At 41.5% G+C, this 21,476-nt stretch overlaps 1 protein-coding gene across 1 annotated transcript in view; it reads left to right on the plus strand.

The window, feature by feature from the left end:
• The window catches only part of STK39 (serine/threonine kinase 39), a 315,683-nt gene that overhangs the window by 286,887 nt on the left and 7,320 nt on the right, over window positions 1-21,476 (plus strand). Inside the window, exon 17 of the mRNA XM_006059958.4 lies at window positions 14,270-14,334. Coding sequence (XP_006060020.1) covers window positions 14,270-14,334 — 65 coding nt within the window. The remainder of the gene's footprint in view (window positions 1-14,269; window positions 14,335-21,476) is intronic.

The raw sequence follows: 21,476 nt of genomic DNA on the forward strand, positions 1-21,476 counted from the left end.
ACAGTGATTTCTCAATTAATGAATGATCGGGAGGAAAAAGCTCCTCTATGTAAGGTTAGTTGCATTAAAACGCACATCCCTGCACCCAGGCATCTTAGAGTACATGAGGCAGGGCTGCCAGCATGGGAGTACCAAAGTTGGGTATTTTAAAGCTCACTTTAATTTATCTTAACCCAGACAATATTTTTTATTTATTAACTTCTTTCACAGTCTATGTGAGGACATCACTTTACATGAGCAGTAAATATGAATACTGGCTGTACATGTATAAAGCTTTTCATTTAAAAATGTATTAATAAGCCGTCAGAGCTTCCCAGGTGGCTCAGCAGTAAAGAATCCACCTGCCAATGCAGGAGAGGCGGGTTTGATGAAATGGCAACCCACTCCAGTATTCTTGCCTGGGAAATCCCATGGACAGAGGAGCCTGACGAGTTACAGTCCATGGGATCACAAAGAGTCGGACACAATTGAGTGACTAACAGGCACACAATAAGTTGACATATATAATGGTATTTTTAGTTCTAGTCAGCATGTCACTTGACTGTTAAGATATTTTTACTTTTACAAAGCCAAACCCAAATTTTATTTCTCCAAGCTTTCACAAATAATAACATCCCTCAATATGTATACTTAACATCATTATTACCTGGTGTCATGTTTAAAGCCCTGTTCCTATAGCAGAAAGTCTGCACTCCCTGGTGGAAGCCTGTCCTCAGCTGGCTCCTCACCTGTGTCTCCCCTCATCCCTGTTTGGCCGAAAGTTTTCACATTTGTCTCAGGTTCAAAGGATTTGTTAACAAAATAAGCCACTCATTATATATAAATAAACAATACCAATATTTATGAGAGAATTATCTAGCTTACTTTTAATATACTCAAAAGAGAAATAGACACAGCAGAGGATACATCACCAAATTAGGTTTTGACCACCATCCAGATTCAAACAGTGCTGGGAGGTCCCATAATCACAGCACATCTGGAGTCCCAATTGGCAATAGGTCCCAGGCAGCGCATCCGCTCCGTAGGTGAGACTTCAAAGATTGCAGTTTAGTCCCGGCTTATAATCCCAGGTTGAAAACTGTCATCATCATAAATCTGTGAGCAAATTGCGGCTCTGGTTTCATGTTAATGCTGTTTGTTTTGTCATGTAAAACTTGGAATATTGTTAAACCTGGAGCTTGGTTACCAGATCCCCTCCAGGGGCTCAACAGTCTCAAGATTCCTCATATCTTACCTGTGGTGCTGGAAGTCTTCCTGCTGGAAGTCAGCAGGCTGAAGCTCACAGTCAGGGCAGTGTCCATGCAGGTTAGAAGCAAGGTCAGAGGCCTGCTCTGCTTTGTCTCTGAAGCCTGCTCTGCTGTGCTTAGTCACTTAGTCGTGCCGACTCGTTGCAACCCCATGGCTGTAGCCCGCCAGTCTCCCTGTCCATGGGGTATTCTTCAGGCAAGAATACTGGAGTGGGTTGCCATGCTCTCCTCCAGGGGATCCTCCCAACCCTGGGATGGAACCCAGGGCTCCTGCATTGCAGCAGGTTGTCTCTCAGGGCAGTGCCTCTGTGCCGTCCTCGCTCCATATTCCTACCTCACCAGCAGCGCTCATGTGATTATTCCTCTATGAATCCACCCCACAGTAAGCAAGGCAAGGTTTGCAATACTTGCATTTGCATATCCTCTAAATCTAGCAGGAACACCAACTTAGGGTGCACACTCTTGTAAGATTAGTTTAATAATTAGTTTAATAGCTGGATGCTTACAGTATACATACGAGAATGCACACCTGCTTTTAAGAAGTAATGGGTTTTAACAAGCAATAGCTTGAATGCTCTTGAACCCAACTTCTAACACGCTGTGCTTTCCCCAGCCTTTGCCCTATAACTCAGAGGAGCTGAGCTCTCAGTGATCTCATCAGCTCTTAATATGTCCTCATGATGAAATAGATGGCTGAAGGATCTTTGAGTTAGTACTTCTGCCCACCCCTCCCTGCCTTGAGACTCTGGAGGGTTGGAAACAGCAGAAATTAAAGAGTCCAGAAGGCTCTGAGTTTTCAAGTTGGGATGGGAGCAGGCACAGGAAGGTAGGAGAACATAGTCTGCGTCCTACAGTATACTTGAGGGAGAGGAGTCATAGGGCATTATTTTGACCATCTCGTATAATTAAAAGATGGGCCAAGTGTGAGTTCATACCCAACCTCCAGCCTCTGAAAGACCACAGGAGGCAGGAGTGAGGATGTCTCAAGTTAAATGTGCTTTAATCAGAAGGTATACACCTGAATGCCTGAACTCCTTATAAGTTTAGTCAAATTTTAGGGACAGAGAGACTTCACCCCTTCCTTCCACAATAAAGGAGAATAAATCCATCTGCACTAGTTTCTAATGGCCTAGCCTTTCCTTACTGTGAAACAGATCCTATCCTAAGGAGAGATTAAGTCTCAGATTTAATTGCAGATGCCTAGAAGAGATAACATGTTATCTTTGAAAATAATATACCACTAGTTTCTTTTCATTCATTCCATCTTGAGTTATGTATGCCTCCTTTGAGGCAGACCCTGTGCTGGGTATTGGGTGTACAGCAGTAAGCTAAACAGACAAGGAGCCTGAGCGCCTCCTTGGCCTTTGCCACTTGGGGGGAGGGAAGGTTGTCAGGGAGGTAGGTGACTTCTGCAGGGTGAGATGGTCTTGTTCAGTGGAGGGTGGAGTTCTCATACAACAAGCTTTTGTAACTTCACCCTAATCAGCTCTGCTTATCTTCTTCACCTTTGAGGTGAGGGGATGTCAGCTTCTGATAACAGTGCTTTCTAATCTTGGCAGCCAAGTACTTGCTGATCTTTTCTTTGTTAACTTGTCCAGGCCTAGTGCTGGATACAAACGGGAGATCTCAAGGTGACTGGCGGCGTCTGCTTTCAAGGAGCCTCAGCCTGGTCCCTTGTGAGTAGGGTGACCATGTCCTTTGTTTTTTAGGCCATGAACTAACCTAGAGTGAAGACTTGGGCAGCCCTTGTTTTGATTTCTTATTATTAAAGAAGATAACGATTCAGCCTTGCTCTGTACCATTCACTGGCTACTAAACCCTTACTTTAAAGGCTTTGGAGTATCGCATGAGAAAGAAAAAAGAGACTTCAAGTGGTAAATATAAAAGAAGTATCCTTCTCTGGGGCAGTGCCAGGAGATGTAAACAGAAGCCCAGCTCTCTCCTCCACTGTGTGGGTGGGCCCCCAGTGTGAGAACTGCTTGTGTGTGGCAGGCTGCCACCGTGTGCCAGGCTCAGGCTTTCTGATTTCTCCTCTCTTTGTGCTCAGGCCAGATGATTTGGCCTCAGTTGGCTGCATTGGCCTGTAATTTAAGTAGTATTCCTCGTATCAGGGTGTTTACTGTCTCATTAATTTTAACTTTTCCAAAGTTCTTCCCAGCCCAGAAGCCACTGGGTTAATCATTAAGCCTGTGTGCATTTTATTAATACATGGCTATTGCAGAACCTCTTTATAAAACAGATTAAGGTAAAGCAAGAGTGACAATAAGAAAAAATAAAAATCCATCCTGTGAAGTTCATTGTTTGATTTCCCTTTGGCATCTTTCCTCTGACTGATCAGAATTTTCCTAAAATTTATAAGATTTTACAAGATTGTAGAGATGGCTTAAAGACTTATACAGACTTAGGTTGTACAGACTTATTTGTGTGAGTGTTTTTGTTTTTAATCAAGGGATTATAGGGACCAAGAGGGAGACAGATCGTTTTTAGTCTTATACATGCAGTACACTGAAGAGCAGTCAGCTTTTTGTCTTGGTTTGTGCTTAGTTAATGCAGGTGTAAGTCTTCCCTCAACAGTGGTTGTGAGATTGTCCTCAAATTCCCAGAGTATTTTCTTGGCTTCATGCTTTTGATACAGCTAGTCCTGTTAATATTTTCAGAATGTGCCTCTGGGTGTAAGACTCTTCTCTTGGAATCTAGATATCTAGCATAATTATATAAAACTTTTTTGCTGTAGACATGGAAAAGCTTTTCTTGGTGCCTCCAGAAATCAAAGTTGGATGAATTTCCTATGTCTTATCTCTTCTCCCTTCTGTGATATCATTTCCTTCTTTTCTTTAATTCAACTCAGACTTGAGACTTACACATTCACAAACCCCTAAGGGAAGAGAACTGAGGTATCTGAACAGTACAAGAAGCTCTGGGAGATTTTCCAGGATGTAGGCAGATGCTGCTGGAGCTCTGTCTGATACCTGTATAAATGTGTTATTCATTGGCTACATGATCTAGAAGATCTGATACACACTCTCAGAACATTTTTCTTCTTAGATGAAGAAATGCCTAGGGTTCCTCAACAAAAACTTTTGGTTCTTTGTAGAAAAAAAGCCTTCAACTTAAGCCAGAAAAGCCACACTTGTTTTTGTGGAACCTCTTAATACTTTGTCAGAAAGTGGCTATAAAAAGACTACCAAATATGAACATGGAAGGATGTCCTATTAAGGGAATGCAATTTAAAACTATGGTGAAACTTCACTACGCATTAATTAGAATGGCTAAAATTAAAATGACTGATTATACTAAGTGCTGAAAAGTGTGTAAGAAACTGGATCTCTTTTGTACACTGCTGGTGGCATTATAAAAGTGGCACAATCACCCTCAGAAACATTTTGGCAATTTCTTTAAAAGTTAAATATATATCTACCATCTGATCTGAGCTTCCCTTGTGGCTCAGCTGCTGAAGAATCTGCCTGCAGTGTGGGAGACCTGGGTTTGATCCCTTGGTTGGGAATATCCCCTGGAGAAGGGAAAGGCTGCCCACTCCAGTATTCTGGCTTGGAGAATTCCAGGGACTGTATAGTCCATGGGGTCGCAAAGAGTTGGACACGACTGAGCGACTTTGACTTTCACTTTCACCATATGATCTAGCCATTCCACTCCTAGGTATCTACCCAAGTGAAAGGGAGACATATGTCTATACAAAGACATGTGTATGAGTGTTGATGACAGCTTTATTTTTAATAGCAAACCCTGGAAACAGCACTAATGTCCATCAAGAGGTGAACACAAAAACAAACTGTCATATACTCGTACAATGGAACACTTCTTAGCAAAAAAAGAATTTTTGATACACCTGCAACATGGATAGATTTCAAAATGATTATGATGTATGAGAAAAGCCAGACAAAATGAGTACAGACTTTATGACTCCACTTGAATGAAATTTCAGAAAATGCAAGCTAATTTACAGTGACAGAAAATGGAGTAGTGGTTTCCTGGAGAGAATAAAAGGGAGGGGTAATGGGGTTGATTATAAAGGGTCTGAGGAAATTTGGGGATGTGAGGAATATGTTGATTATCCTGCTTGTGTTGATGGTTTTATTAGCTTATAACGCCTGTCAAAATCCACACATTGTACTCTGTAAACACGTGCAGTTTATTGTATGCCACCTGTACTTCAGTAAGACTGTTACAGAAAGAGACAAAGGCCGACCCCTGAGTCGCTTGCGTTAGTGTCAGAGAAGATGGTAATAAATATTTGGAACAAGGATTATTAAGGTTATTAAGGACATGATGCCATAAGAATATGGTAAAAGCTACACGCCCTTTCCCCAGTAATGTGAGGACAAAATTTTGCCTACAATGTAGAGGGTTCCAATACTAAAAATCCCAGGCTAATAGAATTCTTTCTGGTTTTTTTTTTTTTTTTTAAGAACTAATGTCCTTTCAACAACTGTGTCTCCTAAGCAGTAATCCTCTTTTCTTTTCCAAAACAAATAAATAAATTCTTATCTTTATCTCAGATGAACCTTGGGTGTTCTTGGCAAGCACGACTTTAAAGTTTAGCCACTCTTCACAGTAAACTATAAACAGAATGGTACATCACCTCTACCAGCTAAATGAGGCTGCAGTTTCATTGATTATACCATTTCATTGCTTTCAAAATGAACAATAATAACATAACGATTATTGGACACTTTGATTGCCATGCTGTGGTCCAGGTCATAAAACTATACCTTAAGCACAGGAAAGGAAGTTCAGGATAAAAATATCAGTTTTATTATTATATTTTAGAGGACACATTCAATACCAGCCACTTTAGCTATTCCATACTGTTTCAGACTTTCCCATTATACCAGGATAATAGTAATTAACTGGAATTTGCCCAAACCTTAATGAGACTGGCAAGTGGATTTCTGTGTCTATTATTTCCCCATAATCCCTTCCTGCTACATGTAAATAATAGTAATACTCAACTCTGTTTAAAATTGTGATGTCAAAGGTTGCTTGCTTATAGTACCTGTAACATTCCTAAAATCTCTTCTAAACTACTGCTTTTTCCCATCATCCAGGATCCCAATTTTGAGCAAAATGCAAAGAAAAATGTCATATGATACAGTGATTTTCCCCCTTTTCCCTGAACATTTTATTTATCATTTGTACTGTCCTAAAATTTTAATAATGAGAACACCTTCTGAGATGATTGTACAATGTCTATCCATGGAGAGAGTCCTAAGTTTTCCCAGGGAGAAGACTCAGAGGCATACGTTTGCATGCAGGTGGTTTTTTGAGGAGGACTTTCATGGTTGACATCTGTGAGGGACTAAAGGAAGTAGAACTTTGCAGATGGAAGAATTAAAACTAGGATTCAACCACAGCCAAAGCCTTCGCTAATCCCATAGGAGCTTTGGATCAGAGCTGACCCTTGGAATGGTCCTGCCTTGAGGCACTGGGGCCTTTCTGCCCTCATGACCAGTCCATGGACGCAGGCTGCCTTTGGGGGAGAGACAGCACACTTTGGTGAAGGGAATCTCCAAAGAGGGATGAAGCTGAGACTCATTAGCCACGAGAAACCCCTGCAGATTGCAGGACGGTTGCCTCGTTCCTGAAGAGAAGGCCTGGGCAGCACCTATAGCGCTCACTGCTGTGGTCCTGTGTGGACCCATCTGGGGACTGTTCCTGCAGGAGGGGGCACTCTCACTTCCCAGGGGGGAGCTGTACCAGGGAAGGTCAGTGGTGTGACCTTTGGTCCCTACTGTGGCAGCTGGCCTTGAGGTCACGCCGATACTCACCACGTCCATCCTCTACTACCCACTGAGGGTTCTCTTTGTCTGGGGACCACCTATGCTAGTCTGGCTGGTTTACCTGGAGAGTGAGCTAGGCTCTCCTCTGAAAAAAAGGAGTGAAATTCAGTCAATCTTGGTGGTTCCTTGTGGACTAAATAGAAGGAGATAGAGATGAGAAGAGATAAATCACTGCAAATCTATATTAAAGGCAAAACTGTCGGAAATTGCAGACAGATTTGCAGACAGATGAGAGGTAAAAGATGAGAGAAATAGGTCAAGATAAATCCTGGGTTCCAGTTCAAGATGTTGACACAGGAGGATGCTGAAATCAGCCATGGACACACTGAATCTGTAGCTATGTGTGGAATAATTTCCTTTGAAAGAAACCCCCAAGTTAGCTGGGCAGCTCCTTCATACCAGGCAAATGAGAAAAAGCCCACATTGAAATGAGTGGAAGGGGCTGAGACACAATTGTGCCCTAAGCCTCACCATGGCATGATGTCCCACATTGGGAGGGAACTCACTCCAAGCTTCTCCCTGAGGAGGGTTTGAACCCCACCTCTAGCACCCCAGCTTTTGAGACCTGCACCTGAGAGATGAACCTCCACATCTAGCTTGGAAAGCCAAGGGGGCTCGTGTCCACAGAATACACAAGGTTACCGTGGGCTGAGAAACAGCTGTCAGTGGGCTTCTGGGGACTCTCTGTGGCTACACCCTGGGCCCGGCATGTGGTAATGGATGATTAGACCTGATGTGCAGATCACACATAACATATACATACATAAAAAATATGTTGTACGCCTGAAACTAATACAGCATTATGTGTCAATTACATCTCACTTTTAAAAGAAACATGGCCAGTCTTTATTTTTTTACTATAGTTGATTTACAATGTTTTGTTAATTTCTGCTGTGCAGCAAAGTGATTCAGTTATACATATATATACATTCTTATATTCTTTTCCGTTATGGTTTATTCATAGGGTAGTGAATATAGTTCCCTGTGCTGTACAGTAGGGCCTTGTGGTTCATCCACTGTCTGTATAATAGTTTGCATCTGCTAATCCCAACTCCCAGTCCATCCCTCTGCCACTCTCCCCGCCACCCCTTGGGGATCACAAGTCTGTTCTCTGTGTCTGTGCTTCTGTTTCTGTCTTGTGGATAGGTTCATTTGTGCCATATTTTAGATTTCCACATAAATGATATGATATGGTATTTGTCTTTCTCTCTCTCTGACTTACTTCACTTAGTATGATCATTTCTAAGTCCATCCATGTTGCTGCAAATGGCATTATTTCGTTCTTTTTATGGCTGAGTAGTTTTCCACAATGGAAAGCTACTCAGTAGATAGCCATGTCTATCTACTGCATCTTCTTTATCCATTCCTCCGTTGATGGACATTCAAGTTGCTCCCACGTCTTGGCTGTTGTGAATAGTGCTGCAGTGAACACAGGGGTGGGTATCTTTTTGAATGATGGCTTTTTCTGTGTATATATGCTCAGGACTGGGATAGCTGAGTCATACAGTAATTACAGTTTTACTTTTTTGAGGCACCTCCATACTGTTTTCCATAGTGGCTGCATCAACTTATATGCCCACCAACAGTGTAGGAGAGTTACCTTTTCTCCATACCCTCCCCAGGATTTGTTATTTTGTAGACTTTTTAATGATGGCCATTCTGACTGGTGTGAGGTGGTCTTTCATTGTAGTTTCGATTTGTATATCTTTAGTAATTAGCAGTGTTGAGCATCTTTCCATGTGCCTGTTGATGGCCAGTCTTTAAAGTCATGGTTGCCTAGGATACTCGGTATTCATTTGGGATGAGCCAAGAGTTAATTGATTTGCTTTGGGAAAATAAACTAGGTTGCTGCTTAGGAGACACAGTTGTAGAACTCCTAAGATATGAATAATTCTTCTGTAAGAGGGTATTAACCCAAGATTTTTAGAATCTTAGAACCCTCTGTTTTGACACTACGTGTCAGGCACTAGGAACATAGCAATGAACAGACAGATAAAGTTCCTGCAGTCACTGGACCTTCTGTTTCTGTGCTTGTGGGGGGTGAGGTGGTGAGTGAAAAGCTGTATCCAGAAATTCATAAATATATAGCAGGTCTGGTGATGATAAATACTATGAAAAAAATTCTAGGTAAAGAAGTAGAGAGTGGGCTGTGTAGGGGTATTGATAGGGTAGCCAGTGACATGTGGGCAGCAACTTGGAAGGGAGAGTCATAGAGAAGCAGGGAATGGCATGTACAGAGGGTCTTGAGTGGAAGCTGGCTCTGAGCACCTGGGAAGCAGCCCTGAGGCTGCTGTGGTTGGAGCAGGGGCAGCTGGAAATGGAATGATGTGGGATGAGGTCAGACGTGGACTAGGAGGCTTGCTCCTTGTAGAGACTGCTTTTTTACTCTGAGCTGCAAAGCTGGCAGGGGACTTTGAATAGAAAAGTCACATGCTCTAATTATATGTTAGAGGGCTCATCTGATTGCTGGGTGGAGGTCAGACCTGAGCGAGTGGGATGGGAGCAGGGAGACAACAGGTTATTGTACAAATCTAGAGAAGATGGTGGAGGTTTTACTTGTGTTCTAGCAAGTCATGTTTCTCACGACATGTGAGGTCGTGAGAAATCATCAGTTTCTGTGTAGGTGGATATGTGTCATATATATATGAAACATATGAGACATATATATATATGACATGTATGGCTTTTCCAGTAGTCATGTACGGATGTGAGAGTTGGACCATAAAGAAGGCTGAGCGCTGAGGAATTGAAGCTTTCTAATTATGGTGCTGGAGAAGACTCTTGAGAATCCCTTGGACAGCAAGGAAATCAAACCAGTCAGTCCTAAAGGAAATCAGCCCTGAATATTCATTGGAAGCACTGATGCTGAAGCTGAAGTTCCAATGCTTTGACCACCTGATGCGAAGAGCTGATTCACTGGAAAAGACCCTGACTCTAGGAAAGATTGAAGGCAAGAGGAGAAGAGGGTGACAGAGGATGAGTTGGTTGAAGGGCATTGCTGACTCAATGGACGTGAGTTTGAGCAAACTCTGGGAGACAGTGAAGGACAGGGAAGGCTAGCATGCTGCAGTTCATGGGGTTGCAAAGAGTTGGACACAACTTACTGACTGAACAACAGGAATGAATGCATGTATGTCCAAGTTAAACCTTTTGCGTAGAAGGCTAAGATTTTATCTGAGTTATCAGTATATAGTGGGGAAATCACTATAAAAAAAAACACACAATTTCAGTACTTGGTGATAGAGATGTAGAGGAGAGTGAGGGTTACAGAACTTTTCCTGGGAAAATTTCAGGGTAGGAAATGGGAAAAAAAAAAAAAACTAGGGAGGTAGGTGAGGCTGGACTGTGGAGGGTCTGATGGACCACATTAAAAACTTGAGCTGTACCCCAAAGTTGATGGGAACAGTTCAAAAGTATTACTTAAGGAGGCAACATGTTCCGATTTATGACTTAAATTCTCCAGGTAACTCTGGTGTGAGAAATGGGTCTCTTGAGAAGTTTAGACGAAAGGCAAGGAAACCAGTTAAGATTTGCAGGTGTCCCGGGTAGAGGCAATAAGCTAATGTTTATTACGTACTTGCTACACATCATGCAGCATTCTAAGCACTTTGTTATTAACTTAATCCTAAGAACAACCCTATTAGTAGGCACCATTACCATCCACCTCTTACAGACGCATAACTTCTAGCACAAAGACTCTAAGGAAACTTGCCCAAGTTCATGGGGCCACACAGCTCTAAGGAGGGGGGGATTTGAACGCAGACACCCTGGCTGGAGAATTCAGGCTGTTGCACATTGTGCTACACTGCATCTCCTGAAGATAAGAGCCCAGACATTTAGAGAAAATTATAGGGCAGATCTCTTCCTTTGTCCCGAACTGAGTTATTAATTAGCCACAACTTTGCATTAGTGTTACAGCAGTATCTAAGAAACCCAGCCTCCTAGCCTCTCCTCTTCTCCTTATTTAGAGCTTGAATTCTCTTTTGGCACCCATGTCTCTGTCTTTGTAATCTCATGCCACCTTTCTGTACCCATGCAACCTACAGGGTGTGTCTTTGAGTAAAACATATTATGATGTTATTATCATCTTGTCAGGTAACCCAAGTCTGTGCCTTTGTCTTAGAATTTCTTGCTAGGGGAATACATCAGCCTTGGGGTTCATTTGGTGTGCTTTCCCCCAAAGCTTTTGTTTGAGAATAGCTCCAATTAAGTCACCTCCATTAGAACATCACTACTATATGAGATTAAGGTGAAACACGCTAGCATGTGGGGAGAAAAGTTCACGTTTTGAATAATCACTCAGAATACAAACACAAACTGTAAATACTCGTTATCTGTGACTTTGCTGTCAAAGTGTGCAGAATTTGAGTAGTACAAGGAAATTATGGAGAAGCCAGTGTCTGGGGAATGCCTGACTTAGTTTGCCAGAGAGATATCAACTCCATTATCCCCTGGGACAGTCCTATTTCCTTCTCTGTTAGATTCACGGGAGTATTGAACATTAGCATCCTTCTCCCATGTAGTTAATGTTATTATTACAGCTTTATAAAGGACAATACTTAGGCCAGATGTTATCCAAGAGAGCAGACAGGAACTTCTAGCCCTGATAGAGATTCAACCCTGAAGTGTGATGCAGGGACACAAGAATAGGAAACAAACAAACAAAAAAATAGACTGTTCACAAAAAGGTGTCATGTACCCTAGTGTAGGCAAGAAGGCCTCAGTGAGTATCACCTGTGTCTTGTGTGGTCAAGACACAGAGAAAGCACCAAGACCAAAGACAGTGGGCTCGGGGGGAGGGAAGGGACAAGTTCAAGGAGTAACACTAGGCGCGTGAGTCTTTCTTGGGAAAGCTGAGAGGGATCCGAAATGAGTTGACGGTCACTGAGTTCAGGAACTTCCCCACCGCCCCGCCTTTTTTTGTTTTTTGGAAACTAGAGTATCTTAAAACATGAAGTTTCAGCACATACTTGAGGAAGTCTAAAGTAACACCCAGCCCTTCCTTCTCAGCTCACGTTCCAGGTAAGGAGCATTTTTTTATTTTAGAACTCCAGGTGCAGTCAGGAGAAGGGAGAAAACAGTGACACCCATCTTTTTAATGAGCATTGCTACTAGAAGAGAAATTAGCATCACCCTGAATTTTATGTGATGTCAGTTAAATGAAGTTATTTTGTAGCACTTTACAACAAATTAGAATCAACTAAATTGAAAATAAGCCTAGCAGCTGGGATAAGTAATCAGGTAAGTGGCCAGTTTTGCTATTTTTGCTTTGAGCAGAAGACAGAATTTGAATTTCTAATGTCCTTCGAGGTGCAGGGTTCACAACTGGGGATGTGGTTTCTGGGATGATTGTTTAAGATGCCAGCAGCTCAGTGTTGCCCTCCAGGATATAGCCTGCTTCTAGCCACGTTCCTTGGAAACTGGCCCTAGCGCAGATGTGTGTCCACCAGAGAGAGGGTTGTGAATTAGTGTAGGACGCAGCTCTGCTTTTGGCGGAACGTTAGAGAGCAGACTGGAAATAGATGACCCAGAACAAGGCAGTAAATCATCTACATTAATGGAGAGACTCTAATGAAAGGACTGAAATTCATGTGGAGACTCTATGGCCACTCATGAAATCAGCTCAGATCCAAAGAACTATTAGAACACTTTTATGCTTTAAGAAGAGGGTGACTCCGTTCAGTTGCTGCAATCTGCATATAGTCAGAACGTCCTGACATCATCAGTACTGCCTTTAGTGGGCAGAATTTTACAGCAGAGCTTTGCACTCCATGAGCCGGTATTTCTTGTTGATTAGCAGATGATTTTTGTATCTGAGATAAGTTTGGGAAACTGTAGAGGAAGCCAAAAGAAGATGGAGGTTGGTGGCTCAGGATCTCTATGTGATGTGTGTGTGATTGCTTGTGTGGGCAAAAACACGGGAGAGAAAAAGATGAATGGAGGTGAGGGGTGTTAGCACAAATAAAACTTTGTCAGTTACTTAGATTGGGAGTATTAAGAGGTCAAGATGAAGATAAAGCAGTGTTTGCAATTATGGTTTATGAAGAGAAACAGGCCGTAATGAAGATTTAATTTTCATTTTTTTTCCTCTGCAGCAGATGGATTAAATGAAACTATTTTGTCAAAAATCCATGTATCTAAGTTGTTTTCAGCCTACCTTAGAGAAAAATAAAATTTGCACAGATTATTTTCTACTTAGAAACTTTATACTTGAAACATTTTTCTCAAAATATTTGTATGTTTATTATTTTTCTCTTAAATTTTTTCTTCAAGTATTCAGATAACTTTTTAGATGGCTGATTATTGAAGCAGCAGGGGATTTTCCTCTTGGAAAATAAAAATGATGGACAGGACTTTCTCTCTTAATTTCTTCAATACCAACTTCTCTTTCTTTGACCAACAGCACATACTTGACATGCAGTGCTTTATACTTTGGGTTTGGAGGTAGAAGGAGCAAGGTGTTAAATTTCTGTCAGCATCATCTCATGAGAATCCTGTTCATAAACAGGACCCTATGCAGGGAAGACTGACTTCTCTATGAAGCATCATGGCACCACAGAGAGCAGGACAGATCTCTGATGAATCTGGCTATTACTAAAAACGTATCTGCACTGCTGAGCTCCAAATGGACACCCTTAGTGCTTGACCCTGTGCACCCAGCTCAGGTGTTGCTCAGGGTGGTATCACTGCTTTGACAGATCGCCATGCTCTGAAAGCACTAAGACACATGCCTGAGTTGTGGAGGGTGTCCACTGTATTTTATTACTTTGAGAAAAATGGGTGCAGAGAACTGAGTGAATTTATAGGGACAGGAGTTCAAAATGCTGACCTATTATTTCCAGAGAAAGCAGTTTCCTCTTTGTTTTGAACTGCCCTGTCCTGGCTAATACATCTCTTATTAATGAGTGTTGAGAAAGTCCAGGTAGTGGAAACACTGGGGGCTACTATCATTTTCTACTTTCCACTAGTAAGTAATTTCTCTTTTATTGTAGAAAATGTGGGACCAGTCTATACTGATTAATTGATGCACTGAAGATGCAGGTTGTGGTAGAAAATGTCTTTATGAGAGCCATTTGGTCATTTATATGGACTTTGTAATGTCTGTGAAAGAAATTATTTTGCAGGTTATTGCATCATTAGTCAAATTTTCTGAAGCACTGATGTGAAAATCCAGTGTTATTGGAAATAATCTGTACACTTTTTCTCTGTGTTTATATTTTACAGTGGCTGCTAATTTACAGAAGATTGTAGATGATCCCAAAGCTTTAAAAACATTGACATTTAAGTTGGTAAGTGGAAAGTTATGGAATGAAGGTAAAAAGATTTCGCCATGCTGTGCCAACAAGTAATAGTAATATCATTTAATAACCTGTTCCGTAATTCTGTTGTTGGTTTGGGGGGAAAGGGAAGTGGGAATCCATTTTTGCATTCGTTATTTGGCTGGTCAACATGAGAATTTTTTTTTTAATTAGAATATAATTGATTTAGAAGGGTGTGTTAGTTTCAGGTATACAGAAAAGTGAATTGGGAAACAACAAAGTGAATCAGTTATACATATATCTACTTCTTTTTTTCAGATTCTTTTCCTGTATATGTCTGTACAAGGTATTGAGTAGAGTTCCCTGTGCTATACAGTAGGTCCTTACTAGTTATATATTTTATGTAGTACTCTTGCCTGGAAAATCCCATGGATGGAGGAGCCTGGTAGGCTGTAGTCCATGGGGTCGCTAAGAGTCGGACACGACTGAGCGACTTCCCTTTCACTTTTCACTTCCATGCATTGGAAAAGGAAATGGCAACCCACTCAGTGTTCTTGCCTGGAGAATCCTAGGGATGGGGGAGCCTGATGGGCTTCCATCTATGGGGTCGCACAGAGTTGGACACGACTGAAGCGACTTAGCAGCAGCAGCAGCAGCAGCAGCAGTGTGTATATGGCAGTTTCAATCTCCCAATTTATCCGTCACCTTCCCTTTCCCCACTGATAACCATAAGCTTGTTTTCTACATCTGTGACTCTATTTGTTTTGTAAATAAGTTCATTTGTACCATTTTTTTAGGTTCCACATATACATGGTATCATATGATATTTGTCTTTCTCTGACTTACTGTAACTCATTATGACAATCTCTACATCCATCCACATTGCTGCAGATGGCATTATTTTGTTCTTTTTTATGACTTGGGAATACTTTCTAATCATGACTGGAAATTTCCTCATCCACACTTATGTGTGGTTTGCTCTTTTACCATCACATCTTTAAGAGTAGCCATTTGAGAAGTCTTGAAGTCTGTACCCTTTTGCTTCCAGTTTGTACGGCAACTTGACCAGAAAGACAAATTAATCTGAGTTTGAAGCAACACTCTTAACAAACCTTTTCTGAAGCAAAAGCCAAGTGGTCCTAACTTTTAAAAATGGAGGCCGATTGTTGTAGAAATGGTTTAAGTAATTGGAAGCGATTGTAGAACTGCCCTCTGAAAGCTAATGAACAAAGACATGACGTTTTAACTCCACATTTCAAATCACAGTAACAGATTCTCATGGAGAGGAAATATTCCAACAGTTTTTCTGCACTGGTAGATTTTAAGTTTATAAACTAGGGTGGCCACAGAGATACAGATATGGAGCATTCTGGGGTCCTTGTGAAACTTAGAGCCTGTGATCCTGACTAGAAATGGAGAGAAGTCCAACTAGTCAAAAGTGATGCTTTTCTGGAAAGTTTTTGCAGACGGTATAGTAAATGACAAATTTTTTAAATTATAAATTAATCTTAGCAAGGGCCAGCCAGAGTGCTAAGCAATTTAAGATCTAGATGACCAACACTTTGCTGTGCACAACATATTAATGGTCTTTTTTATTTCTGGTGAAAATTTAATGGAAAATGTGCATGGCCAAAAAATGCTAAATGATTCGTTACAGTAAATGTTAGCCTAGTGCTAATTAACTTTCTGGACCTTGCTCCTCATCTAATTTCAGATGGCCAGGCTGGGTGATAAAAGAAAAACACAAAGATTTTCACAGAAAGAATTCAGCTGAAGAAATCAATTTTGTTTTGATAGTAAAAGAACATTTTAGTCAGACAAAGAGTGAGAAATTAACAAATTGGAAACTTTATCTTCTAGCTTAGGACTCTTCTTTTCACTTCTATTATGTTTCTAATTCACCTGCATCTTGTAAACATATTTCATTTATATGAGGATATATGGACGAGAAAAATGGCACCCTGTGTCTGCGTTTCAAGTCAGAATTAACGTTTATTTATTTTTTATTCTGCAAAAAAAGAAGTTACAGCATATAATACCTCCAGGACATTTTCCAAACTTTGAACATGTAAACCTAGGGACAAGAGATTAAAACTTTTATGCTGGCTTATTCCCATTGTCTCTAAATTCACTTACCTACAAAATAGGAGTGGCTACCCCAGCCCTTTCACAGTACTGAAAGTGAAAATGAAGTCACACGTTCGTGTCTGACTCTCTGCGACCCCATGAACCGCAGCACGTGAGGCCTCCCTGTCCATCACCAACTTCCGGAGTTTACTCAAACTCATGTCCATTGAGTCAGTGATGCCATCCAACCATCTTACCCTCTGTTGTCCCCTTCTCTTCCTGCCCTCAATCTTTGCCAACATCAGGGTCTTTTCAAATGAGTCAGCTCTTCACATCAGGTGGCCAAAGTATTGGAGTTTCAGCTTCAACATCAGTCCTTCCAATGAACACCCAGGACTGATCTCCTTTAGGATGGACTGGTTGGATCTCCTTGCAGTTCAAGGGACTCTCAAGAGTCTTCTCCAACACCACAGTTCAAAAGCATCAATTCTTTGGCACTCAGCTTTCTTCACAGTCCAACTCTCACATCTATACATGACCACTGGAAAAACCATAGCCTTGACTAGATGGACCTTTGTTGACAAAGTAATGTCTCTGCTTTTTAATATGCTGTCTAGGTTGGTCATAACTTTCCTTCCAAGGATTAAGTGTCTTTTAATTTCATGGCTGCAGTCACCATCTGCAGTGGTTTTGGAGCCCAGAAAGATAAAGTCAGCCACTGTTTCCCCATCTATTTGCCATGAATCCTTAATTCCAGAATGCCCACAGATACTTGACTGGCTCTCCACTGTCCTTTTCTGAAACTCAAACAATGTGGCTAAGGAAGTACACCCCAATCAAACCTCCTTTAGATCCTGCTCTGCCTTTCTTTACCCCACCCCCCATTCATTGATTTTTTTCTCTAGTCCTGTTCCTATTTTCCTCCACTGACCCTTTGAATGTACTTTTCAATCTTACTAAAATTTCCTTGTCTCCCAACTTTACCCAGCCTGGTCTCTGACTCACCAACACCTAGGCACGTTCCAGTTTTATGCTTTAATTTCACTTATCCAGCGTGCTCTTTTGGACATCCAATTCTGGTCTTGGTTCTCCTCTAGTATTCTCTCTCTGGAAGGTTATATTATAGTGAAACTTTTAGGTTGGTGTATTTCTCTCCCTCAGTTCTAGTCTTGTTACAGCTCATGCAGGCAGGATTTCTCGGCTCCTGTCTCATCATAGCAAGGGTTTGAAACAACAGACTGGTTACAGCTCAAGCTCTTTTATTAAATAGGCTGAAGATGGGCAGCCCTGAAGGAGTGGCAGTGATGCCTCTTGACCTCCCTTTTTATACTCCCTGTCTCCTCCTCTTGGTTCATGCCCTGTGCAAAATGCAAATAGGTACACTCAAGGACAATCAGGGAATGGGACCTGTCTGGGCACATGCAAAACAGTCATTTTACATATTCATCTAGATGGGTGTGGACTGAGAGTTTTGATTGACAGTTGCAAGTTGCACAACAGGCTCTATTACTTATGTCTTTCCCATAATTCAGTCTGTTATAATCAAATGTATGTATATATAGAATGTTTATGAATCCTTAACAGACTGCTAGCTGCCTAAGGTTACTTGACACAGCTGAGCATGTGTGCATGTGCTGGAGTTGGAGAAGCCCCTGTGGTTAGTTTGTATCCACTGTGTGCCTAGGGCCTACTTGCAGGAGTTAGAAAAATCTCGTGAGGTTCTTTTTGTAGCATATCTGTGAGCTCTCCTGGGCGTTTCTGGAGTAGGGTTTAGAAATCAGCTTGCATCCTTTTTGGCTAGGTCACCTTCATCCCTCATCCCTTAACTTCCTACCTAACAAAATTGTGTAGAATCTTATTTGTGTCTCTAATGTACATCTAGAGGCTCTTCTGTCTTGGATCTCCTGGACATGGAACAACAGACTGGTTCCAAATAGGAAAAGGAGTACATCAAGGCTGTATATTGTCACCCTGCTTATTTAACTTATATGCAGAGTACATCATGAGAAATGCTGGGCTGGAGGAAGCACAAGCTGGAATCAAGATTGCTGGGAGAAATATCAATAACCTCAGATATGCAGATGACACCATCCTTATGGCAGAAAGTGAAGAAGAACTAAAGAGCCTCTTGATGAAAGTGAAAGAGGACAGTGAAAAAGTTGGCTTAAAGCTCAACATTCAGAAAATGAAGATCATAGCATCTGGTCCCATCACTTCATGGCAAATAGATGGGGAAACAGTGGCTGACTTTATTTTGGGGGGCTCCAAAATCACTGCAGATGGTGATTGCAGCCATGAAATTAAAAGACACTTAATCCTTGGAAGGAAAGTTATGACCAACCTAGACAGCATATTAAAAAGCAGAGACATTACTTTGTCAACAAAGGTCCGTCTAGTCAAGGCTATGGTTTTTCCAGTAGTCATGTATGGATGTGGGAGTTGGACTATAAAGAATGCTGAGCACTGAAGAATTGATGCTTTTGAACTGTGGTGTTGGAGAAGACTCTTCAGAGTCCCTTGAACTGCAAGGAGATCCAACCAGTCCATCCTAAAGGAGATCAGTCCTGAGTGTTCATTGGAAGGACTGATGTTGAAGCTGAAACTCCAATATTTTGGCCACCTCATACAAAGAGCTGACTCATTTGAAAAGACCCTGATGTTGGGCAAGATTGAAGGCAGGAGGAAAAGGGGACGACAGAGGATGAGATTTTTAGATGGCATCACTGACTCAATGGACATGAGTTTGGGTAAACTGCAGGAATTGGTGATGGACAGGGAGACCTGGCGTGCTGCGGTCCATGGGGTTGCAGAGTCGGACACGACTGAGCAACTGAACTCAACTGATCATAATTAAAATACATCAGAATAACAAAAGCCTCATTTTAAAAACTTGAGCCATCATTCTTTTCTTTACCTTTGTTTTGATCCCTGAAAACTAAGATTGTGACCTCAGCTTCATGCCCTCTTTTTACATCTCTGTCAGAATCCCTTGGCCTTGCCTGCAGAAATAACAGGAATCACTGCTGTTTCATGTGCATCCACTGTTTGCAGAACAGAGCATGAAGTATTTTACATCATCTCAGTTAATTTAGTCCTCATGATCCCCCAAGATGGTGATGTCATTGGGTCCATCCCATGTTTGGGGAATCAGAGGCTCTGCGAGGTTAACTTGCCCAAGATCGTATGGTGCAAAAGCTGGGAGTTCAACTCTGGTCTAGCATCATGGCCCCACGCTTAACAACTGTTCAGTCTTACAGTCAGGACCCTGCACGCTTATGGTATTATAGTTTTCTGGTTCTTTGCGGAGTCACCTTTTGGAGGCCTGGACACACACTGGTTGGGACCGGATCTCTTTGTACCTTAAGCAGAGTAGTACTGGCCTGTCTGGTGCAGGAGACCTGCAGGAGAAGCGTGCAGGTTTTCCTTCTCCCTTATGGCTTGAGAAGGCGGTAATGTGCGGCATTCCCAGTGAATGAAAAGTGATGGTTTTTCCTCAAAAGATAAAGATGTTAAATAAAGCCAAACTCAGGAATGACCTTCTATTTCTGTCATTTAACTTTCCATCCAGCTCTAGTTAGTTAAAGCCTGAAAAGGTTTTCTTTGTGGTTGTCAGTTGCCAGCCAGTTTGAGACCCACTTGACACAGCTCGTTTGAACTGCTTCTTGGCTTAATCGTCTGTGGGACACTTAACATCCCGGTAAAACCACAGAGATCCAGTCTGGTTATTTAGATCAAAGTGTTTTGGAAGCATTTTTCCTCCTAAGCTGCAACTGCTCATAGTCCTCTCAACTGTTTATCATTTTAATCTCAGCGCTTTCTTTGCTTTCTAAAGGAGAATGTCAGGGGCCTGAAAATTATGTAATTATTAATACAATGGTTCTTCAACTGGCTGCACAATGGTTTCACTCAAGGGATGGTGAGGACACTTTAGAAGATTACTCATGTGTGGGTCCTATTCCAAATAGCCTAATTGTTCTTCCTGCAGCCTGGGCTTTGGGAACTTTGAAAGCACCCTCTGGTGGTCCCAGTGTTTTGCCAAGGCTGGAAAGCATGTTATATGTGGACAACTCATTCTCCAGTCTCTTTCCTCTTAACTCCCACCACTATTAAGAAATATTTGGCTCAAGCTTAAAAAGGTGTCTCTTGTATATCTGTGTATATATTTTAACTTAAAAAAAATGGCCTTGAGGGGCAAGAATAGTGTTATTTGAAGAAATGCATTTACTTTTTTTCCTCCACCCAGTGAGATCTCTAGCTTCATTTGACAGGAAAGATAATAAGTGAAGTACGATTTCCATTGTTGGCACTGCTGGGAACAGGGAGATCAGAAACCTTTTCACTTTCAACAAAGCAGTTCAGGCATAGAGGGCATTTCAGCTCAAGTAGTACGTGCTTTGGGTTTGACATTATCAGCATGGTTTTATTGTTGTAAGCCTTGAGGCTAGTTTTCATAAATGTTTTTTAAGTCATTTTTTAATTTGCTACCTTGCAGTTTTGTAAAGTAGGTAAGTCTTGCTGCTTTCAATGTAGAATTTTTGAAACTGCGTTAGTGACAATACAAAATATTTAATTTGCCCTTGAAGATAGAACTGGAGAAAGAAATAGCAACCCATTGTTGCCCAAAGAATCCCATGGACAGAGGAGCCCGGCAGGCTGCAGTCCATGGGGTCACAAGAGTAGGATATGACTTAATGACTAAAGAGAGACAGAGAGAGAGAAGATAGAACACAAATTGTAAGTACAGCTGACCCTTGAACAACATAGGTTTGAACTGCATGATCCAATTAGACATGAATTTTTTTCAATAAACAGTAATAACAGTCTGTGGTTAGTTCAACTTGCAGATATAGAGGCACCATATTTAAGGAGTGACAAATGTAAGTTATATGTGGGTTTCTGACTGCTTGGAGGGCTGGCACCTCCAACCCCTCCATTGTTCAAGGGTCAACTATACATGTAATTAACACCCAACTGGTACACACATGAGCAGTATGAACTTAGTTTCTAAAGTTTACTAACGTGCATTGCAGATAGCAATTTTTTATTGAAGTCTAGTTGATTTACAGTGTGTTAATTTCTTCTATACAGAAAAGTTATACTTTAAT

This window comes from Bubalus bubalis, chromosome 2 (genome assembly GCF_019923935.1).
Source record: "Bubalus bubalis isolate 160015118507 breed Murrah chromosome 2, NDDB_SH_1, whole genome shotgun sequence".
Classification (NCBI taxonomy): domain Eukaryota; kingdom Metazoa; phylum Chordata; class Mammalia; order Artiodactyla; family Bovidae; genus Bubalus; species Bubalus bubalis.